At 33.0% G+C, this 12,132-nt stretch overlaps 1 protein-coding gene across 1 annotated transcript in view; it reads left to right on the top strand.

The window, feature by feature from the left end:
• LOC111706016 (teneurin-a) overlaps positions 1-9,569 on the top strand; it is a 102,610-nt gene extending 93,041 nt beyond the window's left edge. The window contains exons 54-59 of the mRNA XM_023478751.1: positions 2,651-2,697; positions 3,605-3,735; positions 4,207-4,342; positions 5,528-5,651; positions 6,202-7,680; positions 8,222-9,569. Of these exons, the coding sequence (XP_023334519.1) occupies positions 2,651-2,697; positions 3,605-3,735; positions 4,207-4,342; positions 5,528-5,651; positions 6,202-7,680; positions 8,222-9,027 (2,723 nt within the window). The 3' untranslated portion in view covers positions 9,028-9,569. The remainder of the gene's footprint in view (positions 1-2,650; positions 2,698-3,604; positions 3,736-4,206; positions 4,343-5,527; positions 5,652-6,201; positions 7,681-8,221) is intronic.
• Positions 9,570-12,132: the final 2,563 nt, after the last annotated feature.

Genomic DNA, 12,132 nt, shown 5'->3' with positions numbered 1-12,132 from the left:
GACAAGGTGAACAAAGGTTAAGACCAATTTCATCACAGAAAATACACACAAACCCTATCCCTCCTAATGTGTTTATTTATATTTCTAGAAACGGTTCAAATATTATGAACCTGAAATATTGAAAATAGAGTTTTGAAAACTTGAAGCCTGCCTCTGTGTATAAAGTATATACTTCAACTCAAATCAGAGAATTTTCATCCAAACTCTGAGGATTTTATCTTTACATTCAATTCAAGGTTCATACAAACTTGCTGTCCATTGTACATCATATCTGAGATTCTACAGTGAGACCCATGAAACTGTGGAGGAGGAAGACGACTTTTAAATAGTTCAATATATAGCATATAGATTGTGATTTCTACCTTCTAAGTTGATTTCCAGGATACTGGTAAAACTATCTTCTTTATAACAACATCAAATACAGATTAAATGGCTTAAAGGGAGTGACCGGCTATGTAGGTTAGTTGAACTGAGTATGCAGTGTTGTGGAAAACTTCTTTCGGATTCATTTGAGACATATATAACTATTTAAAGAACTGTAAATTCTGAGTTTGAGCGCAAATTGATCTTTAAAAAGTTTTATGTCTCAAATGAATCTGAAAGAAGTTTTCCACAACACTGCATACTCAGTTCAACTACCTTACATAGCCGGTCACTCCCTTTAAATGTTGTTTCCCTATTCCACAGATGTATGGGTCCCACTGTTTTCTGTTTATGCAATCAATCAAGTATTTGGTTACTATCTACCTATCTATCAATTTATAAATCTATCTCTCAATCAATCTATCAATCTATCCATCCATCCATTATCTATCTATCTATAAATCTACTTCAATATCTGCAAGGATAACTGTTGTGCAATATAGTGGAATAAAATGCAAATATATTTCTCCAGGCTTGCATTCAAGCAGATTTGTTATCTTTTCATTTGATATAATCTTAATACAACATTGCCTCTAATTTATTGTTGTAAAGATTAATACACTGATTTTAGTAAATTGTTACAAAACCTTCATGGTATTCATCTCAACAATACCATCATCCCATTCATCTAAACAATACCATCATCCCATTCATCCCAACAATATCATCATCTCATCAATCCCAACTACACCAGTATTCCATTCATCTCAACAATACCATCATCCCATTCATCTCAACAATACCATCATCCCATTCATCCCAACAATACCATCATCTCATTCATCCCAACTGCACCAGTATCCCATTCATCTCAATAATACTATCATCCCATTCATCCCAACAATACCATCATCTCATTCATCCCAACAATATCATCATCTCATCAATCCCAACTATTTCAAAATCCCACCCTTTCCATCCAATCCCATTCATCCCATCCATCCCATCCATCCCATCCTTCCCATTCAGTCCATCCAAACTATACCATAATCCCATAAATACAATTCATCCCATTCATCCCATTTTATTAGATTACAAAAATACATTTAAAAAAATAACAATAAGAATTATTTATATATAGTTCTGATAAGCAAAGAGTTTACTATTTTTACAGATTTTACAGATATAATCCAATACTAGATTAGGTCAGGAACACTGCTTACTACTTGTTATATATATACAAGCTGAAGTGCGCGGCAATACTCGTGGGATTAAAAATAAAATCCATCTTGTAAAATAAAGTGGGGATTCACGTAAAAAATCGGCCAAATTGGTTCGGCCGTTTTTCCAGCTTGAAACATCAAATCAAATTTGTTTAACCTGTATTACCTCTGTCCCCGTCCCCATGGGTTCCCTAAAAAATATTCAGCCAAATTGCTTCAGCGTTTGGCTAGCTTGAAAAAAACTGCAACTGCAACTCCAAATAACTTTCTTTGCATCACATATATTAAAATATTAAAATATTGAATAAAAATAAGATTAAAGTTATTTTACATTGTCTTTGTTCACTGTGACATAATATACAAACTATACAGTTTAAAAATTACTTTTAACATTTCCATTAGCATCTTTTTGCTGATTTTTTCATAAACCTATGTATGATACTGAAAAATTTCTGTAAATGAAAACTGCTCATTTGAAGAATGACCATTATACAATTATGATAAATTGTTGAAATTCATTTGAAAGAAGATGTAATATGGGTAAATAAAGAAAATCTAAATCTATTCTGGAGATTTGGCATCCAGGACGGTTTTTTGTATCTCAAAAACTCCATTTCATTGTTTCTCCTCTTCTCTTCTCATTCCAAATAGGAAATATTTCTTGCTCAATATTTCTTTTCACATCAAACCTAAAAAGGAATTGAGTCTTTGTCCCAAACTCTAATATATAATCTAAGTTGGAATTATTTAGATTCACAACACCAGGTTGCAAAGATAAAGGAAATAAGAAAATGTTCTGTTTGTGGCAAAAACTTAAATCATTTAAATTCATTAAAAAAATGTCCGCCAAAATTTTGTTGGCTTGCTTCAATTTGTCCTAATATAAATAACTGGCCCATCTAATGAAAATGTTCTTATGAAAAAAATACAACATTTTGAAAATTAACATTTTTAGTTTGTTTAATGCTTTGCGGGAAAAATGTGTCAAAGAACGGATATAGATTTTCATATTTGTATTAATCCTTTAAAGTATATTTAAGTTGACTCATTTTTATATTTCTTAGGAGCTCGAGGAAACTTTCTGGATGGAAAATGGAATATAATTTGGAAGGTAAGCGCCATAGAGAAAGGAAATGAAGATGTAAAGCTTACCTCAGATGTACACAACCGACCACCCTATTAATTAATTAGTAGAGTGGTCGGTTGTATACATCACGATATGTTTACGTATCTAACACTGTATACACTTGTATATAGAGTGATCGTATTTCTTGGGGGGTGGTTAAATGTAGATAATTGAATATTTGTATAGAGAGTTAGATAGACACTTAGATATAGATATAGATTTTCTTTCTTCATAAAAAAAATTTTTGCCCCCCCCCCCCCTAAGCATTTATAGGGGGGAGGGGGGGGGCAAGAAGTCTATACCCTGTTCCGTAATTTTCTTTTATCCAGAATATCAGATGTATTGACTAACTGAATATCCTGTTGGTAAGGTTAGTTTTCCCATGATTGAGTATAATTAAACATTTTTCTTACCCTCCCCCTATAAATGCTTGGGGGGGGGGGGCAAAAACAATTAATCTTTTAAAAAGAAAGAAAATTTAAGAAAAATTCAATTCTATAAAATCTCCCTTAGAAATACGAACACTCAATATACAAGTGTACAGTGTACGTAAGATACGTAAATATATCGTGATGTACACAACCGACCACCTAATTAATTAATTAATAGGGTGGTTGGTTGTGTACATTTGAGGTAAGCTTTACCTCTTCGTTTCCTTGCTCTATGGTAAGCGCTTTAAAATGCTTAAGGAAACTAATTATTTACCACAAAACTGAATTTTTAAATTATTTTATTTTTTTCATTTTTAAACCCTTGATTAACTAAATCTCTAACATTAATTTAACTATCTGCATTAATAATTTGATTTTAAAAGAACCATCATGCCTATTTGAAAGAATGACTTGTGCTATTTAAAAAAAAATACAAAAAAATGTAAAAAATACTGTTCCAGGATGAGGGTAAGGGTGTGGATGTTGAAGATGCTCTGGGTCGAGTAGAATACAGCTCCAGGCTTAAGGGTGGTCTGCTCCCTGTGTTTTGGAACAGCATAGGATCTGCTCCTTGTAATAATACATTCGATGGGTAACTTTCTTTTCAAGGAATTGAGTACATCGCATCAAACTCGACTTTTCTAATCACTGCAACCTGACTTTGTAGACCTTTGATATTTCAAACTATGTTTTCTGCCATATCAAATTATCAAAAATTTACCTCAAAGGGTTGCAAACATAGATTAATCAACAATAGCAGATAAGACACTAGATGTCGTTTTTTTTAAGATTGAGGGGTTTTTCTTTCACAATAACCCTGAGCCAAAGGGGTTATGCGCATACTCTCGCTCTGTCTTGTAATTCTTGAAAAGACGACATCTAGTGTCCTATCTGTTATTGTTAATTAATCTATGGTTGCAAATATGTAAGTATAAAAAGTAGAGTTTATTGCAAGTTATCAGATTTTTTCATCCTTCAACAATTTCTATATATATATATATAATGTACATGTATCTACAACTCTTTAAACAATAGAAATTGTTTTAAATAAGTTAATTTTAAGGTTTGGACGATTACTCCGTGTTATCTGTGGTTCTGCTACATCTGAGTTTACCTACACTAGTCGAGGAAACATGTTGAACTCTAGGTCCTCATGTAACCAAGCAGTTCATCAATATACCTATACAGATACTCACATGGTAAATATATCTAGTGTAGTGGTAACACAGGGTTACACACAAAACATGAGACCATGAGAGGCACAAATTGTTTTTGGTCTTTTCTTCTTAAAAAGCATCTATGGTTCTATACAGAATACACATGTAAACTTGTTTCTTCCTGCCAAATTATTCAGAAGATTATTCAAATTATATTCAAGATAGAACTCCAAATTCAACCTTTTGATTATCGTATTTAAAGATTTTGAGGTCGTCAGTAAAGTCTCATTCTTTTTTAGTACCCTGTAGTATAAAAAATAAGATGTTTTTACTTTGACATGTTAGAACATATCTAAAACTAACTTTTTTTGAAAAAAAATTCATTGAGTAAACTTGGATTGCAAAAGCCTCAAAAGTAGAGTTTTTTACATGTTTACATGTTACTAGTTCCTTTGCTGTTCTAACATGCCGAGGTAAAATGTATTTAATTCTATTCTTATTGATTCTACTAAACGTAATAAAATACGACTGATAAAAAGAAAGGACTTGAGTTGTACTTATTCTGTCACTTCAGATCTAAGCAGCCCCATTAAGCATATTTGTAGAGTTGAAGCGATTCTACGGGGTTTCATCTACAATTCCTGTTTTTTTTGCTAATAGTTTACTTTTGAAAGAAATTGTCGACACAAATTCTAATAATTTAACAATGAGAACGAAATTTTTATCAGAAATTTTGACAATTTCCTTCATTGTTTCTCTTTGATAAATCAGCAAGTTACTTTCATGGAACCCCACAATTGGAATATACCACTTTGAATCGGGCATGCCCCTAACATGAGGTGCACTGGAAATTACGTCGACCAGACCCTTTAACAGAATATATTTACGTCGACAGTCCCTTTAACAGAATATTTTTACATCACAGTGCCTTTAGTAGAATATATTTACGTCGACAGTCCCTTTAGCAGAATATATTTACGTCGGCAGTCCCTTTAACAGAATATATTTACGTCGACAGTCCCTTTAGCAGAATATATTTACGTCGACAGTCCCTTTAACGGAATATATTTACCTCGACAGTCTCTTTAACAGAATAAATTTACGTTGACAGTCCTTTTAACAGAATATTTTTACGTTGAAAGTCCCTTTAACAGAATATATTTACGTCGACAGTCTCATTAACAAAATATATTTACGTTGACAGTCCCTTTAACGGAATATTTTTAGCCACGAGAAATTGATATTGGAGGAGGAAGAAAGTACACGTATGTCTATGATCCATTTGGTGGACTGGAGCATGTTGTGCTACCTAATGGAGGCAGACATGTTTTTGGAATGGAGCAAACACCAGGAGAGTTTAATTTCAACTCAACACACTACAGAAAGACCTATAAAACTGTTGAATATGAAAATAACTGATTTTAAATAGACCATTGAACATAAAACACAGCAATTGTGCAGTGTAAACAGACTCATTTAATTTATTGATTTGATTTTACAGTTGCTGGTAAAACTATTTGCTTTAGAAACCATCAAATACATTTAGATTGATTAAATGTCCTTTTCCTATTTCACAGTTTTGTGGGTCTCACTTCTAGAAGTTTATATTTAACATATTCAGCACTTCAACTTTCTAATTTGTTTTAAATTGCAGGTTCTGACTTTTCTTGTGAAGGGTTAAACTAAAGAGTAGTCGAATTAAGTACATCTAGAATATTCTTTTTGATCTTTAAGACTTGAAAATTTACAGTAAAAATAACGTTATAAAATTTCAAATTTTCCTTTTTATGAGTTTTCTCCCTGTCTAGCTCTGGTTTAAGTAGTATAGTTTGAAAGGTAGAAAGGTTTGTGGTAATCTATTTTATGTTTGAGTAAATGTTGAAATTATACTCTTGGTGCAGGATCGGTGAGGGTATTCCACGGTATCCCTGGAGTAACCGGAGAATTCTCTCTTAGATTTGATATCAGGGGAAACAGAATAGAAACCGAGTATCCGGAGGGATCTCCCATCACCCTCATCAAAACTACAGAGGATGGTAACCCTGCTCAAATTGTCGCTGGTGACCGTGTATCCAACCTGGAGTATACAGTTGACGGATTGTTATCTGGTGTCCAACATATCAGAGATATTAGTATCAGAACAAGGATTAGGTTCATACAGTTTGGAGTTATGGCGGAGCAAAGAATAAACTTTGATGCAAAGTCAGCTCTGGCGGATGCCAAGTTTTCTTACGATTATTGGAATAATTTGAATATCCAGGGGATAAAAGGGAGGATTGGTGGTCAACAAATCCCCAGGGTGGGATTCTACCAAACACCAACTCAAGATGGTAAAATACCAAACGAAAGTGGTAATTTTTATTACTCTCTAGATAGTGTGAATGGAACCAAGCTAAGTGATGGGAATGCAATTTACTTGAGGACTGAAAGCCTTGTCACTTTATCTATCAATACTAGAGATGTTTTCACCGCAGAATATAAATTCAATTCTTGTAACAAGCTACAAGAAACAAAAATGCTTCTTAAACGGAGCTCTGGGTTTTTCAAACAGACCAAAAAATATTCATATGACGATGCTGGACAGTTAGTAGAGGTGCAAGAAAATACATTTCTGTGGAAATATGAATATGATAGAAATGGTAACATGAAGAATCTTGTGTTTGGTAAAACTGTTCATGCCTTTGAATATAATGCTTGGGATCAGTTGGTCAGATATAATACAGCTGAACTGAGTTATGATGGTAAGGGGAAACTTGTGAAGAATCACAAACAATTCCAGTTCAAGTATGGATCCAATAATCTGCTGATTGAGGCTAGTCATGCGAGAACTCGGAAGAAGATATTTTATTTTTATGATCATTTGGATAGATTGGTTGGTAGGAGGGATGATGAGGGTCGGATTACCCAGTTCTATTACTCCAACCCTGAGACCCCATATCTAGTATCTCACATTTATCTCCCTAGAGAGGATAGTATTACCTCACTGGTATATGATGCAGAGAGTAACCTTATCTTTGCACAAGTTCACCAGGACCAGTATTATATCATATCAGATCAGACCGGGGCTCCCTTTCTTTTCTTCTCTCACTCCGGTAACCTAGTTAAAGAAGTAAACCGGAGTCCTTTTGGACAAATCACCTACGACTCTAACCCAGAACTCAGTATACCCTTGGGACCTGGAGGTGGAATTGTGGATCCGGATACTGGAGTGCTTCATCTTCAAGGAAATCAGGGATCAACCGCATTTGATCCATTTTTAGGGATTTATCTTGTTCCAGCTTGGGAGGATATGCTGGAAAACATCTACAAGCCTGAACTGTTCCATGCATACCGTAGAAATGGGAATGATCCAGTCAATAGCCCTCTTCGCTTTGCTCAAGGTAACATAAAGAAAAATTATAAGTTTTAGATTCTAATACAACCTAAAAAGACATTTTTCACTCTGTGTATGAAGTTTTTCTATCGTTGGTTAAAACTCTCATCTCTTTTATACTCTCTTATCCACACTCACCTACTTAATTCCAGGCTCAATCTATACTAGGGAATATAAAACCTTTATCTATCCTCTCCTCAATCCTTAACTATATTTTTCCTATAACATGTATAAAGGGCTTATTGCATATTTTGTGTTTAACAAAAAATCTTTTTTCTCTAATTTAGTTTTCAGATTAAAAAGATGCATTTAACAAATTTATTGTTTTATTCAGTAAAAATTAAAAACACCACAAAAAGTAATTTATTTTATTTCTAAATCTGAAAGATGAAAATTTTAAAATCATTAAACAAGCCCCTAAAAATCCTATACTTGATTTCCCTTTGTTCATAAATCTTTATATCTTCCTTTTCTCACATACACTTCTATCCATTCACATAAACTTAATATCCTGATAAGCACAATAATCTCCCACCTCTCTGTTGCAGGGTTCCCCAACTTTGCTGAGATTCTGGGAGGAATTATACCAAAGTTTGAAAGTTCTGCAAGACAAAGAAGAAAACCGGTTTCACAAAATCTCAACTACCTGGCTCAAATAAACAAAATGGTTCCGGTTAGAAAGCCATCAGATGTTTCGCAAGTATCTTCGCATCTCCTTGCTGATTCATCCGTTCTGATGGAGTCTCCAACCAACATGGAGTTCCCGTTAGCTCGTCGTGAACCAATCCTGGGAAAGTTTATTGTTCTCAGTCAGTTGGAAGAGAGAGTAAATGTTGTGTCAGGCCCACAGGCAAATCAAATTTACAATAATGTTTTTACATCAGTTCTCAACAACTCCTTTCATACTAACATTCATACTCAGTTGCATGGGAAAACTGTTTGGCATTTTACCAAATCAAACTTGGAAGCGTCAACCAATGACATTGTCATGCTTAGACGGCTAGGCTCTGCTGTTAATCTGACTGTTCATGATGGTGTAAGTGACAATCGTAAAGTTGTTGATGTAAGAGTTCATGTAGGTCTGTCCATTATCAATATCAGATATGGAGTTGACGCTGTAAAAGAGAAGAATCGATTGATACGGCATGCTCTACGAAGTTTATCAGTGCGTGTATGGGAGGAGGAACTAGAGCGGGATGTATGGAGCACAGAAGAAAAGAATGAAATGATAGCACATGGAAGTCTTCAAGGCTGGGAGCTGGAGTATAGTCAAGCTCCTGCACTTTATCCTCAACTAGCCTGGGATAGATTAAACATTCACGTTGTTAGATCTAGAAAACATTCCTTGCACTAAACCAGAGAATTAGGGCTGGGCAAAGTTAATGAAAAGATTGAAATGATAAATTGTAGTGAATATACATTATACATATTAAAAACAAGCTACTATACCTAACAAGCACACTATATACAGGGTGATAAACTTCTTAATTTTCAATGTAGTGGTTATGAGAACTATCAAAATATTTTAGAAAATGCTAGATCACAAAAGAGTTGATGCACTTAGTCATTTGTGCAAAGTTCGCATGGCTTAATTGTACATGTATATTGTACATACCCACAGGATGCATGTACCTTGTACAACCAGGTTTGCCAAACAAATCTTCCAACTTTAATATTCATTCTTATTTGTGTTTCAACAATTCAGTTTGTAAAAGAAGCAAATCTAAATGAGTTGATATCTAGTCTACCTACTCTAACATTAGTTTACATTTTTGGAGAAAATCTCCAAAAGGAATCTTAGAAAATCGGATTAAAGGAAGAAAATGTATTAAATTTTAAATTCAAATTAAAACTTTACATTTCTCTAGTGGAAAATTATTGTTTTAAAACTTTTATTTTTGCTGACAAATGAGTCCAATCTATTGAGAAATATTCTCAGAAAATAGAAAAGGAAATTCTAGATTTTACTTTTTCCATTTTTAAAAGACAGAAATTTAAGAAAACCTAAAAGTCATAAATTTACAAGTATTCCTAAATCAAAACATGTTTGATTCTTGAGGATGAAAAATGATTTTTGTAAACGTTTCAATGCAAATGTATTAAATATTTCCCTACTTTTAAGTACAGGACAGGGTGCCAAAAAGAAATCTAAAAATGCATCTTTACAAAGTACTATTTTGAACTAATCCATCCAAAAAGTACAGGCGAGTACCCATACTGAGCACACATGGCCAAATTGTAAATTAACACGGAAAAAAAGTTTTGACATAGTAGTAAAATTATGATAATTTGTAACTTGAACTTTTGTATTTTTAATCCGTTTGGTCCAACAGACTTTATTAATTTCTATTCGATGGTCCGAAAGTTTGACCAATAAGAGCTTTATCTTCTGAAAAGGTTGACCAATCAAAAGCCATAAAAGTCTGAATTAGACAATAAGAGATCGTGGAAATTGGAATCAGCTGTTTTCACGGATTAAGCTCTAAAAATAAGTCTCCAAATTAAAAGATGCAACATGCGGTTTCTTATACAAAACAGAATTTCCCAGATTTAAACGTTAAAAAAAAGTTGTACCCCACTATCTATTCTTGTGTAAAAGTTCAGAACATATCTGTACTGTACTGTCAGTGCTTAAAGTACTGCAGTGTACATATGGCATTATTACATACAATTGCAATCTCACGAAAAAGATTTTAAATTGAAGAACAAGGTATATATTTGAAAACACAGTTTCTTGTACAAAATTACAAAATGAAAATGTTAAAGCAAAGGTTTAAGTAAATTAATAAAATAACCTTGTCTTTGATTTTATATCTTTGATCTCACTTCAAGTCCAAAAAAACTGTGATATATTTTTATTATTAGCTGTTGTAAAATTGAATAAAATTATTTAATCCTTCATTTGTTTAATTATAAAAAAGAAGTAACAAATTCTACTCCCTATATCTTTAAAACCTGATGGCGTTTGATATTTCAAACTAAATTGAACCTATCATTCGCTAAAATTCTAATCCTTTTATCTTTGCCACCTGACTTTTTTATTTTTCAAACTTTAATTTCTTTCAGATCAAATAACCTAAATTAATAATATAAAAGGTGTACACTGTATATGTACTTATTTGGAACTGTTCCTCTCTGTTAACTCTATCTGATTGGAAAATGTTTTTTTTAGATTTATGAAAAATTATAAAAGATTTATAGAAACACATTTGATAAAGTTATTCTATCCGCACTAATTTTATATAGCTAAAAATTAGGAAACCATAATTTTTAAATCAACAATCAAAGTTATTTAAGCTTATTCATCGTTTAATTGTTGATAAAATTTTAGAAATCTCGGGATTAAAAAGTTTTTATTTTTCAAAGAAATTGAGATAGGAGTCACTTCGGAAACATTTGCTGTTTCTTCCATTAGCATTGATCTCATCAAAACAACTTCATTATTGTGAGTTTTTCATTGGAAAGATGATAAAGTCGTTAAGCTTTACTATAAACTTTTCGTCATTAGATATAGCCAAGGTCAGCCTTTAGGTCGTCTAGGCCTTAACTTGTCATTTTTAGTAAAAATAAAGTGTATCCTCGTGTCATGTTTTATGAAACACCCTGTATAGGATAAAAAGGAAGTATATCCTCGTGTCAAGTTTTGTGGGACACCCTGTACAAGATACAATTAAAGTGTATTGTTTATTGGGACACCCTGTACAAGATAAGATGGAAGTATATCGACGTGTCAGGTTTTATAAATCACCCTGTGGAACACAAAAATTAAAGTTGATAGTTTATTGGGACAACTTGTCTGAGATGAAATGAAAGTATAATGTTTTGTCATTTTTTTTTTGGAAACGCACTGTACTAGAAAAAAGAAGTTTTATCCCCGTGTCAACACAATCTCAACAAATTCCCCCCGGGTTCCAAGTTTAAACACAACTCATCTATGATATTCTTAATCAGTTCTACAATTTTATACAATTATTTCCTTGAGAGAGCTAGAGCTTGAGGTTGGGTTTTCACTAGAAATTAATTCCGATTTCAACATTCCATCTTGATATTAAATAAGGGTCGTTTCAACTTATTTGCTTCATCTAGGGTGTATATTTTCTCAAAAATCCCCCACCCCCCTTTAAAAATATTTTATTATGCCCAGATGATAATTTTTGGGGTAAAAAGTATCGCATCTGAATCGTGTCCACATACTTTGGTTTATAATAAAAGGATTATATAGAATCTCTGATAAGAAAAACTAAATTAACTTTGGAAGAAGTGGTAGGTTGAAGGAAAGGGTACTNCAGGAGGGGGGAAAGGGGATGAGAAGATATTCATTCTTTTATCTAAACCAAGTTTTATTTATGCTGGCTCGACAAACTTTTCAAAGAGTTATTTTCTACAAATTAAATCTTAATTTAAAACTTAACTTGAAAACAATATATTAGGAATGCAATGAAGGAAGGAAAGGATGAAA

The sequence above is a fragment of the Eurytemora carolleeae genome, unplaced genomic scaffold, assembly GCF_000591075.1.
Source record: "Eurytemora carolleeae unplaced genomic scaffold, Eaff_2.0 scaffold685, whole genome shotgun sequence".
Classification (NCBI taxonomy): domain Eukaryota; kingdom Metazoa; phylum Arthropoda; class Copepoda; order Calanoida; family Temoridae; genus Eurytemora; species Eurytemora carolleeae.
This window is presented reverse-complemented; position numbering and strand designations above follow the sequence as displayed.